The sequence below is a fragment of the Neolamprologus brichardi genome, chromosome 9 (genome assembly GCF_056152115.1).
Source record: "Neolamprologus brichardi isolate AB-2024 chromosome 9, ASM5615211v1, whole genome shotgun sequence".
NCBI classification, from domain to species: Eukaryota; Metazoa; Chordata; class Actinopteri; order Cichliformes; family Cichlidae; genus Neolamprologus; species Neolamprologus brichardi.
Window position 1 is genome coordinate 17,743,934 of NC_142112.1, and position 26,716 is coordinate 17,770,649.

The 26,716-nt window shown below is 40.0% G+C and overlaps 1 protein-coding gene across 1 annotated transcript; it reads right to left on the minus strand.

Annotated features, from left to right (window-relative positions):
• Positions 1-11,002: 11,002 nt before the first annotated feature.
• LOC148101410 (homeobox protein NANOG-like) lies at positions 11,003-20,774 on the minus strand. The gene is made up of 4 exons (XM_087845501.1): positions 20,771-20,774; positions 11,716-12,074; positions 11,542-11,625; positions 11,003-11,257 (listed from the first exon to the last, which is right to left on the minus strand). The coding sequence occupies exons 1-4, from the start codon at positions 20,772-20,774 to the stop codon at positions 11,003-11,005; spliced, it is 702 nt and encodes a 233-aa protein (XP_087701627.1).
• Positions 20,775-26,716: the final 5,942 nt, after the last annotated feature.

Sequence of the window (26,716 nt, forward strand, 5' to 3'; positions counted from 1 at the left end):
ATCTGTGTCCCCATGTTTAGCCTGCCGCGGCCATAGGTTGGAGGAGCCGCAACAAATTGTCAACAGAAAAGGTTTGTAGGTTTTATTGGATTATTTATATATAGAAGAGTTTTATTGATGAGAGTTTTATAGTTTGCTGTTGCCTTTGTCCACGCAGCTTTTAGATTAAGCCTTTGGCTACACAAAATAGATTTCTGTCAGGAGTCATGTTCCCCTGTTAGGTTTTAGCAGTACAGCTGCACAAGGCGTTGTACTGATTTGCTTTCTAGTTATTGTGCATCAGGCGGCTGAAGCCATTGGCTTGGGAGTACCGCCGCAGTTTGTGTTTAAGACAGTTTGTCTTCCTCACAGCTGACAGTATGGAGGTACATAAATACCCACCGCTAGTATGTACGGAAGACTAGGCTGAGTTAGTTAGGTTTAATAGGCAGATAGTGGGGGATATTGCTCCTGTTAATGGTGTTTGTCTAAGGTTTATTGAAGGGAATGTCATCAAGTTGATGTGTTGGAATGAAGCTGTGTGGCATAGGTGCAGTTCAGCATTTGGATTTTGTAATGTTTTGAAGAAAAATGGAGACACACCAATTAATACAATGTGGTGATGTGGATGGAAAGAAAAGACAGCCGAAACCGACTGCTAAGGCTTTGGCGAATCAGATTGAAAGGCTTCAAACAGAACGTCACACTAAGATTAATAAAATTAAAAAGGTCTTAAAGGTTATTAAAGAATTAAAGCAATCTGAAGATAATGTTTCCACTGTTCAGGCTCAGTTAGAGAATTTGTCTGTGTTGCTTAATGAGGCAAATCATCTGCATGAAACCTTGTTTCCTTTGCTTCCTCAAGAAGAGCAAGAAAAACAAACTGCTTGGTTTAGAAGTGTGCGAGCACATAATACTGAGTTTATGGAAGAGATAAAGAAATGGCTTCATGATGCAAAGGGAAACCCTCAGAGTAAAAATCAGGTGTCTGAGCTTGATTTGCCACATTTAAATCCACCTGGTGTTGAGTCTTCTGATGTATTACCTGCTGGAAATGGTTCGGGTGCTTCTAGGCACACCGGGAATGTTGGTAAAGGTGCTGTGATAGATGATGTTAATCCAAGTGATAGCATCTCTAATGTTGGAAACAAAAGTTGTAGGAAAAGTAAATCATCACTCAGTAGCTCAATGGTTTCATCTGCCTTGTCAGCACGCGTAATGGCAGAGGCTGATATGGCTGCCCTACTTGTTTGACAGAGGTCGTTGAAAGGAAGGCATGCTTTGGAAGAACAAGAAACTGCTTAAGAAAAGAAAGGAGCTGCTTGACTTAGAAACTGAAATGGCAGCCTCAGCAGAAAAGGTGAATGTTTTAAAAGCTTCTGAAATGTCCCGAGTCTCAAGTGCTGTTAATGGTGAATCTAATGGAATGAATTTGTATTTAGAGCAAGAACAGGGGAGTTTAGGCGTTTTAAATCCTAATGCTCCGACGTACAAACCTGTGTTACCAGAGCGACCATATCAGGGTGTTAATGCAAGTGATCATCAAGAGCATGTATTGGATGTGAGGCCCAAGGTTAAAAATATTTCTTAGCCTACGGTCGTTTTGTTGGAACAGTCAGACTAAGTTATATCAAGTATTTCCAGGTGCAGTTTCAACTACTTAGATGATGTCGCAGTCTCACGCACAATCAAAACCTCTTACACATACAGCGCAAGGTAGTGAGGGTCATGGTCATCTAGTCACAGTTTTGAAGAAACAAAATGAAATTAGAACTTTATTGGCTGAGCAGCAGTCTCTGTTTTTGCTACCAAGGCGTGACATTCAGTTATTTGATGGTGATCCTTTGCAATATCAAACATTTATGAGAGCTTTTGAGCACATGGTGGAGAGTCAAGCTCACAGTGCTGAGGATTGTTTATATTTTCTCGAGCAATATACTAGAGGCCATCCAAGAGAAATGGTCAGAAGCTGTCAGTATATGCCTGCTGAGTATGGATATGCTAAAGCTAAATCTTTGCTCCAAGAGAACTTTGGCAATTCGCTGAGAATTGCTGCTGCCTACATTGAAAGGGTCAGTAAATGGCCAACTATAAAATCTGATGATGTGAAGGCTTTGCAGGAATATGGGTTTTTATTAAGGCAATGTTGTAATGCAATGGGAGACGTTGAGTCCTTGCATGAGTTGGATGTCTCTGCTAATATGCAAGCAGTTATAAAAAAGTTGCCTTATAAGCTCAAGGATAAGTGGAGGAATGTTGTCTGCGATCTGCAGGAGAGGTTTCAACGTAAAGTGCTTTTTGCGATGTTGTTGAGTTTGTTGAAAGGCAAGTTAAGATCGCAAGTGACCCATTGTTTGGAGATATACAGGATCCTCCAACAGTCATCAGAAAAGAGGCGAGGAATGGTAATTCTCAGTTTTACCCTAAGGCTAAGTGGAGTAGTTTTGCTACTACAGTGGCCAAGGTGGAAGGAAGATTGAGCCAGTGTTGAGGCGAGAGAGTGGTTCAGTTGTGACCAAGGTTTGCTTGTTTTGTGGAGCAGGGCATATGTTGGATTTGTGTCCTTCATTTGAAAGAAAGTTGCACTGTGAAAGATTATCTTTTTTTGAAAGAGAATGGTGTGTGTTTTGGTTGTCTGCACATTGGGCACAGAAGCAAGGACTGTAGGAAACATCTCTTGTGTAAAGTCTGTAAACAGAAACACCCCACACTCTTACATATCCACTCCAAGCAGAGGAAAGGCTTTCAGTGCAAACTCTAGGAGGGGGAGAACCACCAGATGAAGGTCCTTCATGTGCAGTGCAAAGCAGTGGTGTTACTGGGGCCGGTGAGCAAAATAGTGCTCTATCCGTAATACCAGTTAGAGTGAAGTCCAAGAAAGGTAATCAGTCACTGATAACCTATGCTTTTCTAGATCCTGGGAGTTCAGCTTCATTTTGTACTCAAGGGCTCATGAATAGGCTGAATCTTTCAGGAAGGAAAACTGGCATTCTTTTGCGGACAATGGGTCAGGAGAAAATGGTCAGTAGTTATGTTGTTTCAGATTTGGAAGTAGCTGGTTTGGATTTAGATCACTACTGTGACTTGCCTGACTTATTTACTCAGAAAAGCATGCCTGTTCATCAATGTAATATTCCCCGACAGGAAGATCTCGATAGATGGCCACATTTGCGCCATATTAAGATACTGGAGATAAATTCCGGGGTAGACCTGTTGATCGGGACCAATGTGCCCAAGGCTTTAGAGCCATGGGATGTTGTTAGAAGTCAGGATGGAGGTCCCTATGCAGTAAAAACTATGCTGGGTTGGATGGTGAATGGTCCTCTCAGAGAGGATTGTAAGACTGACAAGCATTTCCGTGGCAAGATTGGATGAGCTGTGGGAACGTCAAATGAAGGCTGATTTTCCAGAATGTATTCAGGATGAGCAGTTTGCGTTGTCTAGAGAAGATCAGCAGTTTATGAAGTCAGTGATGGACTCTGTTAAGTTGGTTGATGGTCATTACACCATTGGTTTACCTTTTAGGTGCAATCGGGTAAAAATGCTAAATAATAGGAAGGCTGTAGAACAGCGAGCTATGAGCCTTAAACGGAAGTTTATTAGGGATTTTTCATTTCATGTCGATTACACCAGTTTTATGACTGAAATCATTTCTAAAGGGTATGCAGAGAAGGTGCCTGCTGAAGAATTTGATCGCTGTGATGGAGGATTGTGGTACATTCCACATCATGGGGTGCATCACCCGCAGAAGAAGTAGTTGCGAGTTGTTTTTGATTGTGGTGCTTCATTTCAGGGAGTGTCTCTGAATGGACAACTTCTGAAAGGCCCAGTTCTCATTAGCTTGCTAGTTGAGGTCATTACTAGGTTCTGAAAATAACCTGTGGTGCTCATGGTAGACACTGAATCCATGTTTTATCAGGTCAGAGTACAAAGAGATGACTCAGATCTGTTAAGGTTTCTGTGGTGGCCAGACGGAGATCATAGTCAGGATTTGGTGGAATATAGAATGAAAGTACATCTCTTCGGAGCCAAAATTCGCACATCCCCAAGTTGTGCGAATTTTGTCTTGAGGAAATGTGCAGAGGACAACAGAGATCAGTTCAGACTAGAGGTTGTCAACAATGTTTTACATAATTTTTATGTGGATGATTGCCTTATCTCTGTTGGTTCTGAAGAGGAGGCAGTGCTGCTCTAACAAGAACTTGTTGCTCTTTGTGCTAAAGGAGGCTTTAAGCTCACCAAATGGGTTAGCAACAGAAGAGCAGTACTCGCTGCCATACCTCAGCAGGAACGATCCAAGGAGGTTAAGGATTTGGATTTGGATAGTGACGTGTTGCCAGTAGAGAGAGCACTGGGTGTACAGTGGTGTATCCAATCAGATGCATTCAAGTTTAAGATCACACTTAAAAACAATCCTCCCACAAGGAGAGGGATATTGTCCCTTATGAGCTCAATCTTTGACCCATTGGGGTTTTTGGCACCTGTGGTGCTGTCTGCTAAGTTGATCCTTCGGAAACTGTGCAGAAATCACTGGGATTGGGATGATGTGTTGCCAATTACTGTTGAACAAGAATGGACAGTTTGGCTAAATGATCTTTGCCTTCTTGCACATTTTAAGGTTGACCGGTGCCTTAAACCTTCTAATTTTGGAGATGTTGCTTCTGCTCAGTTACATCACTTTGCAGATGCAAGCGAGGAGGGTTATGGCACAGTCACTTACCTGTTGTTGCGCAGCACCCAGAATCAAGTGCATTGTGCATTTATAATGGGTAAAGCAAGAGTGGCTCCACTGAAACAAACTTCCATTCCTCGCATGGAGTTGACAGCTGCCTTAGTTGCGAGTAGAATGGATAAGATGTGGAGAAAAGAGCTGCAAATACATTTGCAGGAGTCAGTATTTTGGACTGATAGTACCTTGGTGTTAAAGTATATCAGAAATGAAACCTCAAGGTTTAAAGTATTTGTAGCAAACCGGGTGACCGAGATACTTAAGGTGTCCAAACCTTCTCAGTGGAGATATGTTAATACATCATATAATCCTGCTGATCTAGCTTCTAGGAGAGTTAAGGTGCAATCCTTTTTGAAGGATGATTCCTGGATTTTGGAAAGATCTCTGTAAATGATCCAGAGATTAAAATGGCCATTTTAGTTAATGCTGTTGATGCAAATGAATACAAAGATGGTGCGATGAAGTTCATTACTTATTTTTCTTCGTGGACTCGTCTGAAAAAGATGGTTGCATGGATTCTTAGATTCAAAGGTTTGCTGCAGGAACTTAGTAAAAAGAGGAAACAGCTGAAAGAGAGCTTTGCGTCTAGCGTGACTAAAGAAAATGTTGAGGAAAATCTTAAAAGAGAGTTGCAAACTGTCAAGGACCATGCTGCTAAAGGATTTCTCTCGGTAAAAGAACTTAACAAGGCAGAGAATGCAGTTCTTTGCTTTTGTCAAAGGAGGAGATATTCAGATGAGATCAGTAGGTTGCAGAGGGGTGAAAATGTAAAGAAGAGTAGGGAGCTCTATAGGTTTAATCCTAAGCTTGAGAATGGTGTGTTGAGAGTGGGAGGTAGGCTTAGTAGAGCAGCTATGCCTGAAGATGCAAGGCATCCCGCTATTATAGCCAGGGATCTGCATATTTCTGACCTGGTGCTTCAACATGTACATCAGAAAATAGGGCATGGTGGACGTAACCACATGCTGTCCGAATTGCGGCAAAGGTATTGGGTTCCAGGTGCAAGCATTGCCATAAGGAGGATTTTGGCCAAATACATTGTGTGTTGCAGACTTCATGCAGCACCAGGATATCAGAGGATGGCAGACCTTCCACAAGATCGCATCTCACCAGATGAACCTCCATTCTCTCGGGTTAGAGTAGATTGTTTCGGACCTTTTCAAGTTAAGCGTGGAAGGTGTGAAGTAAACAGATATGGAATTATCTTTACATGCCTGGCAGTGAGAGCTGTGCATTTAGAGGTGTTGTCATCTTTGAGCACAGACTCTTTTATTAATGCGCTCCATCGATTTATATCAAGGCGGGGTCAGGTATTGGAGATACGATCGGATAATGGTACAAACTTTGTGGGTGGCGAACGTGAGTTGAAAGAGGCAGTGGAAGGATGCAATCAGGCATAGATTCATGAGATGCTGCTGCAAAAGGGCATAAAGTGGATTTCTAACCCCCCTGCTGGTTCTCATCATGGCGGTGTTTCGGAACGTCTCATAAGGTCTGTCAGGAAGGTGTTAAATTCCATTTTGAAAGTGCAGAATTTGGACGAAGAAGGCCTTTGTACAGTTCTTTGTGAGGCAGAGGCTATTGTGAACAGTAGACCAATAACCAAACCCTCTACTGATCCTAATGATTTGGAGGCCTTTTTTTTTTTTTTTTTTGGACTCCTAACCATCTGTTGCTGCTTAAGACCAAGCCATTGATACCACCAGGAGTGTTTCAGAAGGGGGACGTGTATGGACGACGTCGATGGAGGCAAGTACAGTACATGTCTGACCTGTTCTGGAAGCGCTGGGTTAAGGAGTACCTGCACCAGCTTCAAGAGCATCAGAAGTGGCAGAGAATCAGACGGAACTTGATTACTGGGAATGTGGTTATCGTTGTCGATGATTCTGCGCCTCGTAACTCTTGGGTGACTGGAAGGATTGTGGAAGCAATTTCTGACGGTAAAGGACTTGTATGTCAGGTTCGTGTTAAACAAAGACTGGTTGTTTGGACAGGCCGATCACTAAAGTGTGTCTTCTACAGGAGTGTGTCTTCACCATACCCATTTATTAATCCTGAGAGAAAATGGGGAGAAAATGTGGTTTACGTCTGCTTCAGAAGCCGATAAGTTCGTGCAGGGCTTGAGGATTGAGACTAAAGTTCAAAGGCCACAGTGACTGACAGCTGCGAGTGAAGTGACTTGAATCCTTGTTGACTTACAGGCAATCGGAGGATTACAGAGAAGGCAGGCAAGCTCTATGCGTTTCTGTTATTTCATGGTATACTAGTTGTCACCGTTTTAACACCTAGTTCTTATGTTTCTTTTGTGATATTTTGAATTGATGTTCACTGATCCCTAGAAGGTTCGATTTATACTGGGATATATACTTCAAAGTTAAGGTTATATGGAGTTTCTATGTAGCAGGAGTTTGGGCTAGGAGGTTGAAGTTGTTGGGATTATACTGCGGTCACCTTAGTTCAGAAATGGGACCTAGTGGGTGGGGTGGGGGGGAACTATGGCCCACAGATGTGGTTGTTACACCCTGAGTTATTGTTCCTGTGTCCGGTAAAGAGATCTCGGGTTCTCAGCCACTTAAAACATCTCAATGCAGATGTAGTTTTTCTCCAGGAGACTCATTTGTGAGTCAAAGATCATAAAAGATTTAAACCTCCATGGATAGGTCATATGTTTCACTCAAATTTTGATATTGGAGCCAGAGGAGTGGCAATTTTAATTAGGAATAAAATACATTTTTCTCTCACTAAATTGATTGCTGACAAAAATGGACAATATCTAATTGTTGTAGGAACCCTCATGAATAAGCCAGTTGTCTTAGTGAACGTCTATGCCCCAAACTTTGACAATGCTGTGTTTGCTAATAATCTTTTGAGGATGATTCCTTACTTAAAGACGCACCTCCTGATCTTCAAGGTGATCTAAACTGCGTTATTGACCCAGCTTTAGTCAAATCTGCCACTGGCTCTAAAGCATCATCTGCTATGTCCAGGGCTTTCTCACACTTTATGACCCAAAATGGATACATTGATTGGAGGGTTTTTTTTTAATCCCCAAGCCAGAGAATATTCCTTTTTTTTCAAATGTTCATCACACATATTCTCGCATCGATTACTTTTTTATAAATGGCTCCATGGCTTCTAAAGTTTGAACTTTGAATATATTCCAATTGTTATATCTGATCATGCTCCATCAGTCCTGCATATGGTATTGTCCCCTGGCTATAGACCTCAGCATCCATGGAGGTTGAATTCTCTACTCTTGTCTGATTCAGCTTTCTGTGACTATATCTCATCTGCAATTGATGGTTTCTTAACTACTTTCTGCCAAAATTCAAGTTCTAGACCGCAAATACGCTCAAACTCCCTCACCTGAAATATATAAGCAGCATCTTAACCTGCAATCGGAGTTCAGTCTCCTGTCGACCCATGATGCAGAGCAATTGATATTACAGTCCCGTGGCAACTATTATGAACATGATAATAAAGCCTCTCGTGTGCTAGCCCACCAGCTACGTCACCAATCGGCATCTCGCCAACTTTTGCAAACTAAAAATGAATCGGGAACTTTGACTTCTGATCCAACTGAAATCAACTCAATTTTTGAGTCATTTTGTAGTGCTCTGTTTGCATCATAGTTCCCCTCTAATTAAACAGATATGAACCAGTTTCTTAACAAAGGAGTCATTGAAACAAGGCTCTCTCCCTCAGACACTAAGACAGGCTTCTATCTCATACTGCATAAATAAGGAAAGGATCCTACCTATTGTAGCTCCTATCGACCAATAAGTCTTCTTAATGTAGACTTTAAAATCTTATCCAAACTGCTAGCAACCCGTTTGGAAAGAGTTCTCCCTTCTACTATATCAGACGAACAGACAGGCTTTATTAAAGGAAGACATTCCTTTTTTAATATACGGTCCCTTCTTAATATAATATATTCCAAAAATCATAGCACCGTTATGAGGTGGTAAGCTCATTGGATGCTGAAAAAGCATTTGATAGAGTATAATGGGAGTATCTTTTTGCAGTCTTGAGGAAATTTGATTTTGGTAACAATTTTATATCTTGGATTCATCTTTTATATACTACGCCACTGGCATCTGTTTGTACTAACACTGGTTTCGGAGTATTTTACTCTGTCACGTGGTACATGTCAAGGTTGCCCACTCTCACCTTTACTTTTCACTTTAGCAATAGAGCCTCTCTCTGTGGCTCTCAGAACCTCTCCTCCGTTTCAAGGGGTTATTCGTGGTGGTACAGAACATAGGGTTGCTTTATATGCAGGTGACTTATTATTATGTTACAAATCCAACAATTCATTTATCCTCTATAATGAAAATACTTCTACATTTTGGCTCTTTCTCTGGGTACAAGATTAATATACAAAAAAAGTGAATGTTTTCCCATAAACCCAGCTGCACAAGAGCTTAGACAAACAGATTTTGATTTCCAACTAGCTTCTTCAGGCTTTAGATATCTAGGAGTGCATATTACCAGTTCATTTAAAGCTTTGCAAACAGCAAATTTTAACCCTTTGCTGACCTATGTAAAGTTGTCTTTTCAAAGGAGGGCAAACCTTCCTGTATCACTTCTTGGCAGGATTAATATTATAAAAATGAATATTCTACCCAAATTTCTTTATCTTTTTCAGTGTATCCCACTGTTTTTACCTAAATCCTTTTTCAAATCTGTGAATCGAATGATTTCGTCTTTTATATGGGCAAATAAGACCCCCAGGATTTGTATTACCTCACTACGACAGGGTAAGCTCAGGGGGGGTCTTGCTCTGCTCAACTTGATGTTTTATTATTGGGCAGCCAACATTCTAAAGTATATCTATTGGCTGAATGATCCTCAAGCTACTTTGTGTTGCCTTGAGACTCAATCGTGTTTTTCTTTCTCACTCTCAGCACTATTATTTTCATCCCTTCCTGTTTCCCTGTTACAATTCACAGACAACCCTGTTGTAATTGGCTCTCTAAAAATATGGTATCAATTCCAGTGTCACTTCAATTCAGTCTCTGCTTCTGCTCTGACCCTAATCTGCAACAACTACCTCTCTCTCTACCCCCCCCCCCCCCACCCCCCACCCCCCTCCCCATTGCTGGTGGACTCCTCCTTTTACATATGCGCAAGAAAAGGTATCAAATGTTTTTGACTTTTTTAAAGATAACATTTTTCTCAGCTTTAGTGACCTTTGTTCTTTGTATGATTTGCCCTTGTATCATTTGTTCTGCTACTTTCAAATAAGACACTGTGCATCTTCTATCTTGCCAGAGTTTCCAAGTCAGCCTCTCAAGCCTTGGTGGGAAGACTTATTCCAGTTGAAGCCTCACAGTAAGGCTCTAATATCACAAGTATATACTTTAATTATGGCATCGGGCAATTACTCAACCAAATAATTGCTTTGAGTTGGGAAAAGGAACTGGGTCTTACGTTTGGGGAAGGTTACTGGGATAAAATAATTGACAAAATTTATTCTTCAGCCTCATTCAGTTTAAGACTGTATACAGATTACACTTCTCAACATCTAGATTATCTAAAATATACCCCAGCATTCCTGACCTGTGCAACAGATGCAACGCCTGTTTTTTGCCTGCCCAACACTTAAGTTATACTGGACTTTTTATTTTGAAGTGTTCTCTCATGTTTTGAGCGTTACACTCCAACCATGCCCACTGGTTTGGTGTTTTTGGTGTTTCTGAAGATGCCACCCTAAACCTTAGTCATAAACAGCTGGATGTTATGTTCACTTCACTGCTGGCACAATGTAGAATTTTGCTGTCTTGGAAAGCTCATCACCCTCCAGCCCGATCACGTTGGCTGGAAGATGTTATGTTCTTTTTAAAAGTGGAGAAAATAAAATTCAGACTCAGAGGAAATGTTAATAAGTTCTCACAGATGTGGCAGCCTTTTATTATTTACTTCAGTTCATTGAAAACACTTCCAACAGAATAAACTTTAGTACCATGGGGTTTTCTTTTGTTCTGGTTCTGGGGGGGAGTTGTTTTTTGTTTGTTCTTTTTACTTTGCTTTTTCTTTTGTTTTGTTCGCTCTCTCTCTTTTTTTTTTCTTTTTTTTTTTTTTTTTTTTCCCCTTTCCTTTATATTTATTTTTATTTTATTTGTTATCATCCTAACTTGAATGGCCTAATCTTTATTGAGATATATCTTTGTATCTGTGGTACTTGCTTTATTGGGCCTGATATGTTAACTTGCATGTAAAAACTCTATAAATAAGGGGGGGGGGGAGGGGAGTTCAGTTTTGAATGGGTGTAAATATTTTATTTAAAGTTTCTCATACAAAAGGCATACAGTATTCTTCATGTACATTCATACCAGCAGCAGGGTTACATTCATACTGGCCGTTGCCTGGTGGCATCGACCAGCCAAACATCTGGGGTGAGTTGGGGAAGGTCCATTGACGTCCAGGAGCAAAACTGTCCACAGCATGATGATAGGGGCCCTGATGGTTTCCACCATTTGAGATTGAGTTTACATCCTGGTGCTGGGTGTACTGCTGCCTGAATGGGGGCTGTCCCTCTCCCTGAAACTGAATCACAGACAGGTGGACTGTCAGTAAAATAAGAATACTTCAAGAATACTTCAATCAATCCCCCAGATAATGACAGAATCAGAAACAGTGCTTTTTAATAATAGGAGATACTCTAATAGGAGATGTCTCTCTCCCTGAAACTGAAGAGGACAAGGGGACTGTCAGTAAAACGAGAATAGTTGTTTTAAATTATTAGCATTACACTTACACTTAAATACAGTCAATTCCCCAGATAATGACAGAAGCAGAAACAGTGCTTTTCAATAATAGGAGATACGTACATGAAGTGGGATGCACTGATTCACATGCTGAGGATGTGACCTCCTCCTAAACTTTCTCCGTCTGTTTTGAAACCAAGTTTTTACCTAAAGATGGAAAAAAACCGAAAACATTTCATGAGTACAATGGACCCAAAATTCAATTTCTTAGATTCTAGTAAGTTGAAAAACACTCACCTGTTTGTAGGTCAGTCCTGTCATCTCTGCCAACTCTTTCATCTCTCTTGGCTCATAGTAACGTTTCAAATTAAACTGATGGACAAGAATATCCAACTGTCTCTCTGTGAACACCACCCGGGCCTTTCCTTTAGGTTTCTCTGGAGCAGTGCTGGGATGGTGCAGAGTGGCAGTGATGTTGCCATCCTGGCTTCTTGGGACAGCAAAATCTTGTTTCTGCTCTGAGACTGAACTGGAAACTGCCTCAGAGGTATCAGTAGTTTTGTTGCTCATCTCCATTTGTAGAGCAGTCTCTGCCCATGTAGAGAGTTCTTCCAAGGAAAGACTCCCTTCAGGGCCACTGCCTGAACTCCATGAGTCTGTGAGGGTAAAGAGACAAGAGGAGAATTAAGAACAAGTCTATATGGTCCACATGGGTCAGTTGCTGATATGTTTTGGCACGACTGACTTTCTAACAGGAAAAATAAACAAAGGTTAAATTGATGAGTGTTAAATCCCAAAAGGTCTCAGACTGAAGAAGTCACAAAACATTTCTCCCATTGAAAACATTACATCCAGGTGAACTGAATCAACCTTCAGGGATTTACTTACCTGATGACTGAGCATCAACACAATGAATCTTAAACACAAAAGTTTCCCACAAAGTAGAAAAAAACATTTTTGCAAAAACATCCTGACGCTAATTTGACCTGCAGCCGTTCAGTTACACCTCTGTGTAAACCCCCACAGCAGCTTGTTGAGGCAAAAATGGTTTTTGTACTCATGCACAAACATTTAAGTATTTCCTGAAAACCCTCTCCTGTCTGATCATTTCCTGATAACATTTACATTTACAATAATTGATTACACAGCAGTGGAGAGCAGACTTTATCAAAGTAGATGTCTTTCTGAAAGCGCTGTAATTAAGTTTAAGAATATAATCCACCCACTGTTATCATCGTCAGTGCCCTGTACCAACATAGACCAGAGCAGCTATCTGAACGCTACCCCAACAGAGGTAGATTATCTTGTTAATAATTTCACCTCCTCACTACGTATGACTCTGGATACTGTAGCTCCAGTGAAAACTAAGGTCTCTAATCAGAAGTACCTGACTCCGTGGTATAATTCTCAAATACGTACCCTAAAGCAGATGACTCGTAATCTGGAGAGGAAATGGCGTGTCACAAATTTAGAGGATCATCATTTAGCCTGGAGAAATAGTTTGTTGCTTTATAAGAAAGCCCTCCGCAAAGCCAGAACATCTTACTATTCGTCACTGAAGAAAATAAGAACAACCCCAGGATTCTCTTCAGCACTGTAGCCAGGCTGACAGAAAGTCAGCGCTCTTTTGAGCCAACCATCCCTTTTAACGTTAACTAGTAATGACTTCATGAACTTCTTCACAAATAAAATTTTTATCATTAGAGAAAAAATTACCAATAATCATCCCACAGATGTAATATCTACAGCTACTCTTAGTACCATTGATGTTAAGTTACTCTTTTTCTCCAATTGATCTTTCTGAGTTAACTTCAATAATTACTTCCTCCAAACCATCAACGTGTCTTTTAGACCCCATTCCTACAAAACTGCTCAAAGAAGTCCTGCCATTAATTAATTCTTCAATCTTAAATATGATCAACCTATCTCTAATCGGCTATGTACCACAGGCCTTCAAGCTGGCTGTAGTTAAACCTTGACTCAAAAAGCCATTTCTAGACCCAGCAGTCTTAGCTAATTATAGGCCAATCTCCAACCTTCCTTTCATATCAAAAATCCTTGAAAGAGTAGTTGTCAAACAGCTAACAGATCATCTGCAGAGGAATGGTTTATTTGAAGAGTTTCAGTCAGGTTTCAGAGTTCATCACAGCACAGAAACAGCTTTAGTGAAGGTTACAAATGATCTTCTTATGGCCTCTGACAGTGGACTCATCTCTGTGCTTGTCCTGCTAGACCTTAGTGCAGCATTCGATACTGTTGACCATAATATCCTATTAGAGCGATTAGAACATGCTGTAGGTATTACAGGTACTGCACTGCAGTGGTTTGTATCATATCTATCTAATAGACTCCAATTTGTGCATGTAAATGGAGAGTCCTCTTCGCACACTGAGGTTAATTATGGAGTTCCACAGGGTTCAGTGCTAGGACCAATTCTGTTGACATTATACATGCTTCCCTTAGGCAGCATCATTAGAAGACACAGCATACATTTTCACTGCTATGCAGATGACACCCAGTTCTATCTGTCCATGAAGCCAGATAACACACACCAATTAGTTAAACTGCAGGAATGTCTTAAAGACAAAGACCTGGATGGCCGCTAACTTTCTGCTTCTTAATTCAGATAAAACTGAGGTTCTTGTACTCGGTGCTGAAAAGCTTAGAAATATGGTATCTAACCAGATTCTTACTCTGGATGGCATTACCTTGGCCTCCAGTAACACTGTGAGGAACCTTGGAGTCATTTTTGAACAGGATATGTCCTTCAACGCACATATTAAACAAATATGTAAGACTGCGTTCTTCCATTTGCGCAACATCTCTAAAATTAGAAATATCCTGTCTCAGAGTGATGCTGAAAAACTAGTTCATGCATTTGTTACTTCCAGGCTGGACTACTGCAATTCATTATTATCAGGATGTCCAAAAAACTCACTGAAAAGCCTTCAGTTAATCCAAAATGCTGCAGCAAGAGTCCTGACAGGGACTAGAAAGAGAGAGCATATTTCTCCTGTTTTGGCTTCCCTTCATTGGCTTCCTGTTAAATCCAGAATTGAATTCAAAATCCTGCTCCTCACATACAAGGTCTTAAATAATCAGGCCCCATCTTATCTTAATGACCTTGTAGTACCATATCACCCTATTAGAGCACTTCGCTCTCGCTCTGCAGGCCTACTTGTTGTTCCTAGAGTATTTAAAAGTAGAATGGGAGGGAGAGCCTTCAGTTTTCAGGCCCCTCTTCTGTGGAACCAGCTTCCAGTTTGGATTCGGGAGACAGACACCATCTCTACTATGAAGATTAGGCTTAAAACTTTCCTTTTTGCTAAAGCATATAGTTAGGGCTGGACCAGGTGACCCTGAATTCTCCCTTAGTTATGCTGCAATAGACGTAGGCTGCCGGGGGATTCCCATGATGCATTGAGTTTTTCCTTTCCTTTCCAGTCACCTTTCTCACTCACTATGTATTAATAGACTTCTCTGCATTGAATCATATCTGTTATTAACCTCTGTCTCTCTTCCACAGCATGTCTTTTATCCTGTATTCCTTCTCTCACCCCAACCGGTCGCAGCAGATGGCCGCCCCTCCCTGAGCCTGGTTCTGCCGGAGGTTTCTTCCTGTTAAAAGGGAGTTTTTCCTTCCCACTGTCGCCAAAGTGCTTGCTCATAGGGGGTCATATGATTGTTGGGTTTTTCTCTGTATCTATGAAGCGCCTTGAGGCGACTTTTGTTGTGATTTGGCGCTATATAAATAAAATTGAATTGAAATTCACAAATGTGGCACAGAATATCACAATGACCGCTGACCACTCATTTTGTCTTTATTAACTTTAATAAATGAGTCTGTCTCAAAGTGGCAAGTGAAATTAAGTCAATTTATCAAGGTCTGCATAGTTAATCATGTGTTTAAAACAAAACAAGGTGGTCTATATAATATGAAAATTTCAGCCAGTGACCACTAAACATACGCTAATGTGTCTTTTAGAGTTCCTGTAGCACATCCTGCTACCTCTGATTAATTATCAAGTCAATGCAGACAGTTGGCACCAGGGCCATGAGGTAAATTTGGGTAAAAGTGTTTGTGTTAACATGTCTTGATTTGAAGTAATTTCAAAGACAAAGAAGTCATATTGTTTGCAGATGACACAAAGTTATTCTGGAAGTAACTTGAAACTTCTGAATGAACTTAAGGTGAAATGAGTTCACCTGAAACCTTGGCTGAATATGACCTACACCCGTTTTCATACCTTGGCTCATGTGACTAGGTAGAGGATCATTATGGGGTCTATTGTCCCTCTTGGGGCAACACTATATGGCTTAAATCTGTGACTCTCTACCACTTTGAACTGAAAAAGCCAATCAGATGACAGGTGAAACGTCTGCAAGCAACTAAAAAGGTCATTTTCTTTCTAAAATCCTAAGACTACGATGACCTGGATAACTGGGAACATCTACATCTACTAGAAAATGAATTTAAGAAATTGAAGACTTGGTTTTTCTATAATGATTTAACACTGAATCTGAGCAAAACAAATCTCATACTATTTGGGAGTCAAACAAATTATATCATTAATAAACTGATGATAAATAACATAGAATAAGGATAATAAACCAAACCCACTTTTTAGCCTTTTCATTAAATACTCTTAAATTTAAAGACGTGGTTGACCTCAGAACTCTACACTTAATTTATAAAGCAACAAACAAATCTTTGACCCACAACATTTAGGACTTGATCAGGGCATGCTTGTGTGGAATCTTCTTTAAACATTCTCGTTTCACTCAGAGAAGTGCTGCACTTCTCTGAGTGAAACGAGCTTCTTGATGTCAGAGGTCAAAGGAGAAAGACCAGATGGCTTCATGCTGATAGGAAAGCAGCAGAGACTAAACATAACCACTCATTTAAAGCAAACTATGCAGAAGACCATCACTGAGAGCACAACATATCAGAACTTGAAGCACATGGACTAGAAGCAGCAGAAGACCACACTGGCTACAACAGCTGTCAGCTAAGAACAGCAAACTGAGGAAACAGACTCACAAATATTAGACAATAAGAGATTGGAGAAATGTTTCCTGGTCTGATGAGTCTCCATTTCTGCTGTGACATTCTGGGTCAGAGGCTAAACCCAAGATTTCATGACTTTCACTTTTTAACATCCTATCAAATATTGTAAATTATGTTAGAGACTCAATGAAAGCAAAACAAAAATGCCGACAGTATTTAATCATAGCAAAGTCGTCATTTGTTGGAAGAAAATGGATGGCACTGACTGCAACATTTACTATATATATAAAAAGTTGACTTTATCAGTCTCCTACTCGAGCCTTCATCTGCCCCACCAACTCTGGGGAAAAGAAGGGAAAAAAAGATGTACATTACATGTTAATGTTTTTCTTATTGTTTTATTTTAACTGAGATTCACTGAGTCTTATCAAAGCCGCCTCTGTTTTATATTTAAATGGCAAGAAGATAAAATCTACAAGAAATAAAACAGGATAAAACCTGCATGTAACTTCCATGTTGAAAACTGCAAATGAGGTGGAAGTCTATTAAATCTTTGTGAAAACCACCAGCATGTGGTTTGGCAAGACCAAGGTAGAAGAAATCCTCATCTGAAGCTTTGCTGAACATAAGGATTTCTCTCAGGTCATCACGATTTGGTCTTTATCCTGATCAAGTTCTAAATGTTTTGGCCAAAGATTTGTTTGTTGCTTTATAAATTATGTGTAGAGTTCTGAGGTCAGCAAAGTCTTTAAATTTAAGAGTATTTAATAAAACGGCTAAAAAGTAAGTAGATTTTAATTTTGAGATTGGACTCTGTTTTATACGGAAGCATATAAAAAAAAAAAAATACAAGTGTATCACGTTATAACGTGAAAAGTTTATTGTTCTAACAAGATACTTGTTAGAACAAGTACAGGAAAAGTATCTTCTAACAAGATACTTTTCCTGTTTGTACAATATACTATCATGTTTGTACAATATACCTTTCACGTTTGAACAACATAATATCACGTTATTACAATATACATAATTATCACGTTCGTACAATATAATTATCACGTTCGTACAATATAATTATCACGTTCGTACAATATAATTATCACGTTCGTACAATATAAATATCACGTTCGTACAATATAATTATCACGTTCGTACAATATAATTATCACGTTCGTACAATATAATTATCACGTTCGTACAATATAAATATAATATTGTACGAACGTGATAATTATGTATATTGTAATAACGTGATATTATGTTGTTCAAACGTGAAAGGTATATTGTACAAACATGATAGTATATTGTACAAACAGGAAAAGTATCTTGTTAGAACAATAAACTTTTCACGTTATAATGTGATACACTTGTATTTTTCTTTTGCCTGGGTGGCAGCTCTACTCTTCCGTAGTTTTAATATCTTTATATATTAAAACAGTGCTTGGCAGTACACACAAGTTTTACAAAAGTGAGAGACATCTGAAGAGAGTTCTTAGCGCAGGTTATTAGGGGACACACGCGTCACAAAAGCATACTCTGACCTGGAAGTCTTGTTTGAATTCATTGACAACCAGTTGCAGTACTCTGGTAGCTTCATGCGTACCGATGGATATATGCTAAATGCAGAGAACATTGACTACGCATGAGGAAAGAGGATGTGCGCTTGGTGTTGAATGAGCTGGATTCCTGAGGGGTGGCATTGAGGCACACAAGACGTCTCAGGCGAAGGCAAACTATTTTTCAAAAGGGCTGAACTTCATCTGGCACCTGTACTCCTACGGCAAACTGAAACCATATGGCATCTGAATCAATGAGAGTGTTGATGGTTTGTCGAGAAAAAAAACCTGTCTTAATGTATACACAACAAATAGTAATCTGAAAGTGATCAGGGGGTGTTACGTAGAAGCGGTGTAGAGTTGCAAGAGGTGATCTTGGAACTGAAATGGCCATGTTATAGGCTTTCAGTGTTTCCTTGTGCCCGTGGCTCTTTACGACACCTTTGAGAGTTACCTGGAGGGAGGAAGTACTTCCAATGAAAGAATTGAATACTGGTGGAATTTTCTTTGCAGCCAGTGTCTGGAGTTCTGGTTGTTCTTATTTGCAGACATCAGAGACAATGGGTACTTTGATGGTGGGTTTCCGGACAAAAAACTTCTTCAGTGCCTATGCCTACCTTAAAAAAAAAAGAGTACATTTCAAATTCTTTTCAATCTAGTCGCAGGGTGGGTAAATTGCATTGTTCTAAGGAAAAGATTTGAGATATTCCACAAAGGGTGTCCACTTGTGGATAAATCTTTCAGAACTACCTTTCACTGTGAGTGATATCTTCTCCACCCTCAAGAATGTCCGGACAGTATTAAGCCATTGCAATGCAGATGGAGACGTGGGAGATTTCCAAAGAAGTAAAATACAGCATCTAGCAAGAAGGGAAAAAAAAGCTAAGATCTTAGTTTGCTGGGGAGTTATATTAAGAGGGATCTTTGGAACTCCAAAGATGGCAATTAAAGGGTCTTCTCGGATCTGACTTCCAAAAACCCCTGAAAGTACAGAACAGAAATCAGTCCAAAATTGGTTCAAACTTGGACAGAAGAAAAACATATGGCTTAGATTGCAAGGGGAGGAGTGACATCTGTCACATTGGTCTATAATTGAAGGAAAAAATTTAGATAAACGGGATTTTGAGAAATTGACTCTATTTATTACTTTAAACTGTATAAGCTGTAGCCTAGCACATCGTGTACTTGAACGCATGACGAGATTCACCTTATCCCACCATGATTCAAACAGTTCAACACCTAATTCACGCTCCCAGGCGGTTCTGATTTTACCTGAAGAATCAGATTTGGTCACCATAAGCATACAATATATATTTGATAGAGGTGATTTTTGATTAGGCCTAACAACCAGAAGGTCAACCCATGATGGATCAGCAGGGAGAATTGGGAAATTTGGAAACAGTGATGAGACACAGTCTAATTTGCAAATAGAGAAACAAGTGAGAAGGAGGTAGGTTACATTTTGAGGATAGTTCTGTGAAACTAAGAAAGACATTATCTTTGTAAAGACTCTCATGGTTTTTATGCCACTTTCGTGCCACATCAAATAGGCCCTGTTGGTAGTGGTAGGGGGAAATAGATGATTCCTTAACAATGGTAATCTGGTAGAGGGGGATATGAATTTAAAATGCGACCTGAACTGAAACCATATCTTAAGTGTAGAGAGCACTACGGAATTTGAAGCAACACTATTCAGTGATGAGTAGGTAAGGGAGGCAGGTGAAAAAATATGGAAACATTTTTTTGAATTTCAAGTTTACACCAAATCAGGTCAGGTGAATTTAGCCAGTAGGTCAGCTTATGAATATGTGAAGACCAGTAGTACATTAAAAAATTTGGTAGGGAAAGACCCCCATTAGAAGTAAACTGTTGTAATAAAGAGAGCCTCAGTCTAGGGGCTCTTCCATTCCACAAAAAAGAAGAAACCATCTGGTCCAGGGACTTAAAAACTGTTTGGGCAGAAAAAGGGGGATACACTGACATAAAAAGAGAAATCTGGGTAGCAGATTCATTTTGATAATATTAATCCTGCCAATTAGTGACAGTGGGAGTGAATTCTACCTCTGGAAATCTAATGCAAATTGTGAGACCAGGGGGGCAAAATTCTCAGAAAACAGTAAAGGCAAAGTTCGTGTAATGTTAATTCCAAAGTACCTAAACCCCGAGGGGCTGAGCTTAAAAGGAATGTCAGACTGCTCAAGTGTTAACGCTAAAGAGTTTACAGGGTAACATTCACTCTTGAGTAAATTAATTTTATAGCCAGAAAAAGAGCTGAATTTTTCCAAGACAGATAAAATTGGAGGAAGACTACATATGGGGTCAACTACATACAAAAGAAGGTCATCTGCGTACAGGGATACCTTAAGTTCAACACCTGCACGGATAATTCCATGAAAGGAAGAGAGGGATTTCAGAGCAACAGAAAGAGGTTCTATGGCTAAAGCAAAGAGAAGGGGAGAAGGGTGGCAGAAGTCACCATTTCTCCCTCCACAGCTGAACAGAGTCCACTTTAAATCCTTTTTGGTTTTAAAGAATGTACAAATATCCGACTTCTTTTTTTTCTACTTTGTGGGAAACTTTTGTGTTTAAGATTCATTGTGTTGATGCTCAGTCATCAGGTAAGTAAATCCCTGAAGGTTGATTCAGTTCACCTGGATGTAATGTTTTCAATGGGAGAAATGTTTTGTGACTTCTTCAGTCTGAGACCTTTTGGGATTTAAGACTCATCAATTTAACCTTTGTTTATTTTTTCTGTTAGAAAGTCAGTTGTGCCAAAACAGCAACTGACCCATGTGGACCATATAGACTTGTTCTTACTTGTCCTCTTGTGTCTTTACCCTCACAGACTCGTGGAGTTCAGGCAGCGGCCCTGAAGGGAGTCTTTCCTTGGAAGAACTCGCTACATGGGCAGAGACTGCTCTAAAAATGGAGATGCGAAACAAAACTACTGATACCTCTGAGGCAGTTTCCAGTTCAGTCTCAGAGCAGAAACAAGATTTTGCTGTCCCGAGAAGCCAGGATGGCAACATCACTGCCACTCTGGACCATCCCAACACTGCTCCAGAGAAACCTAAAGGAAAGGCCCGGGTGGTGTTCACAGAGAGACAGTTGGATATTCTTGTCCATCAGTTTAATTTGAAACGTTACTATGAGCCAAGAGAGATGAAAGAGTTGGCAGAGATGACAGGACTGACCTACAAACAGGTGAGTGTTTTTCAGCTTACTAGAATCTAAGAAATTGAATTTTGGGTCCATTGTACTCATGAAATGTTTTCTGTTTTCTTCCGTCTTTAGGTAAAAACTTAGTTTCAAAACAGACGGAGAAAGTTTAGGAGGAGTTCACATCCTCAGCATGTGAATCAGGGCGTCCAACTTCATGTAAGTATCTCCTATTATTAAACATAATTGTTTATGATTCTGTCATTATCTGGGGAATTGACTGTATTTAAAAAAGTGTAATGCCAATAATTTAAAACAACTATTCTCGTTTTAGTGACAGTCCCCTTATCCCCTTCAGTTTCAGGGAGAGAGACAGCCCCCGTTCAGGGAGCGGTACACCCAGCACCAGGTAAATTCAATGAGAATGGGTGCAATTAATCAGGCCCACTATTCTCATGCTGTGGGCAATTCTGCGACTGGACCTCAATGGACCCTCCCCGACTCCCCTCAGATGTTTGGCTGGTCAATGCCACCAGGCAACGGGCATCACGAATACGACACAGCTGTTCAAAACCCAGCAAAAAATGGCCACTATGATCGAAGCAATGGAAAGAGCTGTGAGTACTCAGACTGTTCTCATTGAACGCAACATGGATACGATCTTGGAGAAGCTCACGGCTCTTCAACAAGAAATTGACAGACCTGGTGATGAGTGACAGACATTTAGACTGTCTGTGAAATTGGAAGCACCAAACCCAAACATCGTCTCTCCCCTGCATACCGATGTCCCTGGAAGGCCCATCAAGACCTTTTTTTTTTTTACTGTTACTGTTAGTTACCTTTTTTTCCTCTTGTCCCTGATGTACGTATTTTCACTGTCTTTTTGTCTTTTTGGTTTCTTCCTGGTGCGGCTACATCCGCAGCCCCAGGACACAGGAATTTCACTGCATGTTGTACTTTGTACTTTGTATGTATTTGACTAATAAAATCTGATTTGAACACTTTTTTTTATTATTATTTTTATTGTCTTCATGTAGCTCAACATGAAGAGTCTCAGATTTGATCGCTTTAAGTAAAGGGGGAGGGGGGTATTCAATATCCAATGGATTTTAGAAATATTAGAATTCAGTAGGCTCCAGCTACTGTAAATAGTTAAAATAGCCAAAATACATACTGGGATAGCAGAGAAAACACCATCAGAAATTCTGTATATAAGATTAAGAGATGAATTCATCAAAATGTGTTTTGTTTCATTTTGTTGTATTTGTTGTAAAAGATATTGTACATGAAGAAAATTATCTTCCTTGTGTGAGAGAAAGTGTAAATAAAATATTAGTTTCACCCATTCAAACTGAACTTTCTACATGTCTCCAAACCTTCTGTCAGAGACTGAACATCCAAATGTTTTAGAGACTTTAGACCTCTATCTTTCCATGTTAACTTGAGCTACAATCCTCTATATTCACAATCAAAGTATGAGACAGATAATCTAAAGAATCTGGAGCTTTCAAATGGACCTCAAAGATTTTCCCAGGAATACCTCAAATAACAACCCTACCTCAGACTTTGAATACTTCATTTAAAGAAACCTGAGATGATACAGTGGAAAGTTTCTGTCTCTGTGATTATCTTCCTAAGACTCTAAATGTTGGGTTTGCTTTTAATTGTTAACAAGTCTGATGCTGGTTACTTGGTAGTAAAGCTCAAAAAACATTTTATTGTCACCTTTTCTACTCTCTGCTCTGTGACTACAGAGTCTTGAAATGAAACGTGCAATGTTATTAAATCTTCCCCTTACTGAACACCTGAAGTAAGCTAAATTAAAGTGTAGGATGCTGCTGATGGACATGTATGTTTGTACCAGGGCTGTTTTGGGATCTGTCAGGGAATGTTACGATGGGGCATGGTGGCTGGAGGTTGCCAGGTTCTTTGACTGGGAAGCGTACCAGCAACCGGGTGTCTTGCAGCAGGAGCACGGTGGTGTCCAGCAGAGACTGAGTGGAGCTGTCAGAACAGCGAAGCTGCAGGAATGAAAAATCAAGTCAACAAATGAGCAGCACTGAGTCTAATAATCCCTGTAATGTTGCCTTTGAGAGTTTCTGAAAAGCATTATGCCATGAGGTGTTTTTTTACTCTCCTGAATTTCAGCAAGCAAATACAAAATTAACACAGATTAATAAATAAATCGTTAACTGAGTGAACATTCAGCTATTGGATAAAACAATAATACACCAGATGTGCCCGACACATAATAATACTCTGTATCTGAAACTATGACAGGCAGGAAGTCATTCATGCCTGCTGAAATACTTGGAGTTTATAACCTAAACATTACAGTAAATATTGGTGTGTTCAACTACAGTGCCGTCAGCCACTGAAGAAATTACAGCCAGAATTCCTGCTGATGATGTCACATTTTCAAGAAAATAACTTTTATTCAGAACATGGTCTGGCAACCTTATTAGTCACACTTTGGTAGCACCGGGTTGGATCTTCCTTTGCCTTCAGATCTTGGACACTCGTCACACCAGAAAACATTTGTTCAATCTTCAGTCTGTTTGAACTGTAGCTTCAGCTTCCTTTGTTTAGCTGACAGGAGTAATACTTGGTGTGGTCGTCTGCTGCATCTTGTTGATGTGCATTCAATAATGCTCTTCTGCACACCTCCGTTATAAAAAGTGGTTATTGTAGTTTCTGTTGCCTGTTGTAGTTTCAGAGAGCTTGGATCAACATGCACACACTTCTGAACCTGCACTGCTGAACTAAAACAAAGACAGTTACAATATCTACACAGTGCTCGTCTATATAAGACAATGTAGAGATCTGAGACTGACTTTGTGCTTCTAGCTCGAGTCCAGCCTGATTAATCAGAAGAAGACTGACTTGGGAAATAATGAACAGTAGATGGCAGTAACAACCCACTGATGCATCTAGTCTGCCAAACCCAAAGAAGAAGAACATGGCAGCAAGATTTCAGAAAGATTCACTTTTTAACAATCCCATCAAATACTGTAGATCATGATTGTAAGAGGCCTGTCTGAAATTAATATACAGATTTCATGCTGTTGTTAACTGTGTGGTTTCTGATGGTTATGTTTAAGAGGTTTGTATTGAAAGTATTTTGTGATAGTTTATGGTGGGTCATGTGATTTGGGCGGTATTGATTGCTTATTTGAGGCACCTGTTCATGCAGTGTCAGTTGGAGCAGAGAGCATTGATGTGTGGCTTTGTATTTTGGGATTGCTGAGTTTTTGGTTCTTTTGTGTGCTTTGCTTGAGAGTTATTTCCCTTAGTTTTCTTTTGTTGCCAAACATTTAAGTTCTTGGTGATTTGCTGTTTTGGGGAAGGCGTCACACAAGTATTCAGGTCCAGTCTCACCTTATGAGCAGCTTTTCATTTGTTTCTGAAGTTGCAGAAATTTGCCAACAAAAATCCATCTATGGAAGAATCTCTACATGGAGCATGTCATCAATGATGCAGAGGAATAAAGTCCGCAGATATGGATCCAGACATGGAGGTAGGCCCTGGCTGTTAAATGATTGCTGAAGTGAAGTTAAAAGCTTCATTTACTGGTGGATGTGCACAATAAGCTGCCCTGTTGTTTATAGATGAGATTTGCATACATGTCCTGTTTGGGGCTGTTTGTCTGCAGGAGGATTCTTTGATGCTGATTGCTGAGAGTTGAATGTGCGTTTGTATTTAAAAAGAATATTTTAATAATTCACATCTGTGGTCTCATCTATTTGTGTTACCTTTTATTTTTTTTGAGCAGTCTATATTCACATTGGTTTTAGGAGGGTTGTTTTCTTAAAGCCTACTTTTTTTTTTTGTCAATTTCTTTCTTTCTCTCCACAGCACCTCACAAGGAAGGCACACACACACATCAAGAGCTGCTCTATGGCCACAGACTCTGGTCAGGAGAAGAGATTTTCCAGTGCCTACTCTCCTGTGTTCAGTGGGTGAAGTGGAACAGGTACATCCTAATGCAGTTTATGAACACATGACTGGTTATCATGTCTTCAACTCTCACTGAGCCTGACATCAGTGCGGTTGTTGATGCTGCAAAACACGATGGTTTAATCAGATGCTTCAAAGCCTCTGCAACAAACCACCTGCTCCAGCAGAGATACTTAAAATAGTTTTGTCTTTTAGTCTGTGAAGCTGCAAAAATGACAGACTGGAAGACTCGGATGGCTTTCATCAATCTGAATCTCTCAGAATCTCAACAGGTATGTACTCAGCATTGTTGCCCAGTGAGCAATGTTGAAGTGAAATCTGGTGGGAAATTTTAGGAATGCAGCCAAATGCAGAGTGTTTGTATGATGCTATTCTGTATAAGAGTGAGCAATTTAGCCATTATTTAATTACTGTTTTGGTATCATTCAATGTTCTAAAGTGACTTGTGCCAAAGCATAACAGTAAATATGCTGACCCATGTGGACCATATAGTTATAATCATTCCTTCTTTTTCTCTTGTATTTTTTTTAGGTGAAGACTTGTTTTCAGAACTGAAGGAGGAAGTTTAGAAAAACCAGCACATGACGTAGAGAAGTTAACGCACTGTGGCTCGACAGGAGCAGGTCCTGCCTTACCTGAACACCTTTGTCAGTGATGGAGCTTCCTGTTTGTATTCAAACACTGGGTCAGTAAAAGAGGGTGGGGGAGTAAAGAAAGGCCACTTCCTCCCTTGTGTTGGTGTAGCTGAAGTTGTAGAAGTTAAATATTGCACAGTACTGTGTCAATATTTTCTCCTCTTGCCTTTGGTGCAGTTTATCCATCTAGATTATTTTGGTATGGACAAGCCACTTTTCTAGTTTTCTCTGAGCTCTGTGTCTCTGAAAAGTAACGTTTCCATTCTAAAGAAATCCAGACTGTGTTACAGATCTACTGACCTTGTAGGAATTCTTTTCTTTCCACTGAACTACATCTGCTAACCATATCGGTGTCCTGGAGGAAGCACGTAAAGGCTTTGAACAAGAAGCTTGACTTCATGACAGGCTTCATGCTTCTTTGTAGTTGGCAGGTGTAGACACTGCACAAGATTTCTGTTTTAACAAATTTATGCATTTCAATATTTGGGACTAGAAAGGGTGGCAGTCAAGAAACAGACAGTGCTTCATTTAACAAAGTCAATATTTATAGCAGAAAAGATGCAGGTCTAGATCATTGGCCTTAATATATTTCTTTAAAACCCTGGACAAACCTCCAGCCTTAAAACATGTTTAGCATAAAAATATTAACAGGTGTAATTAAGACATGTGTGCACAGTCTTTCAAATACAGCCTCTGTCATGTCAAGAAACATGAACAGAACATTTAAAATGGCCATCAGATAAAATCCACAGCAAACCTGATATGCTGCCAGTGCCAGCTAGCTTCCATGTTGGAAAAACACAATGATGTGGAAGTGCTTTAAATTTCTCTGGAAACCACCAGCATGTGGTTTCACAATCAGACCTCCACGCATCATATTTCTGCCATGTTGTTTGTGAGACCAGTATGGCAAAAATCCTCATCCTGAGGCTCCAGAATGAGAATTCACAAATAAAAGGGGCAGTAACAGCAGCTACAGCCAT

Bases quoted from the DNA above. Each gene is read 5' to 3' on its own strand.
- LOC148101410 (XM_087845501.1), bottom strand. The intron at 11,626-11,715 runs GTGAGTGTTTTT...TTCCATCTTTAG, and splicing joins CAGGACTGACCTACAAACAG to GTAAAAACTTGGTTTCAAAA. The intron at 11,258-11,541 runs GTACGTATCTCC...TCTGTGATTCAG, and splicing joins ATCAGTGCATCCCACTTCAT to TTTCAGGGAGAGGGACAGCC.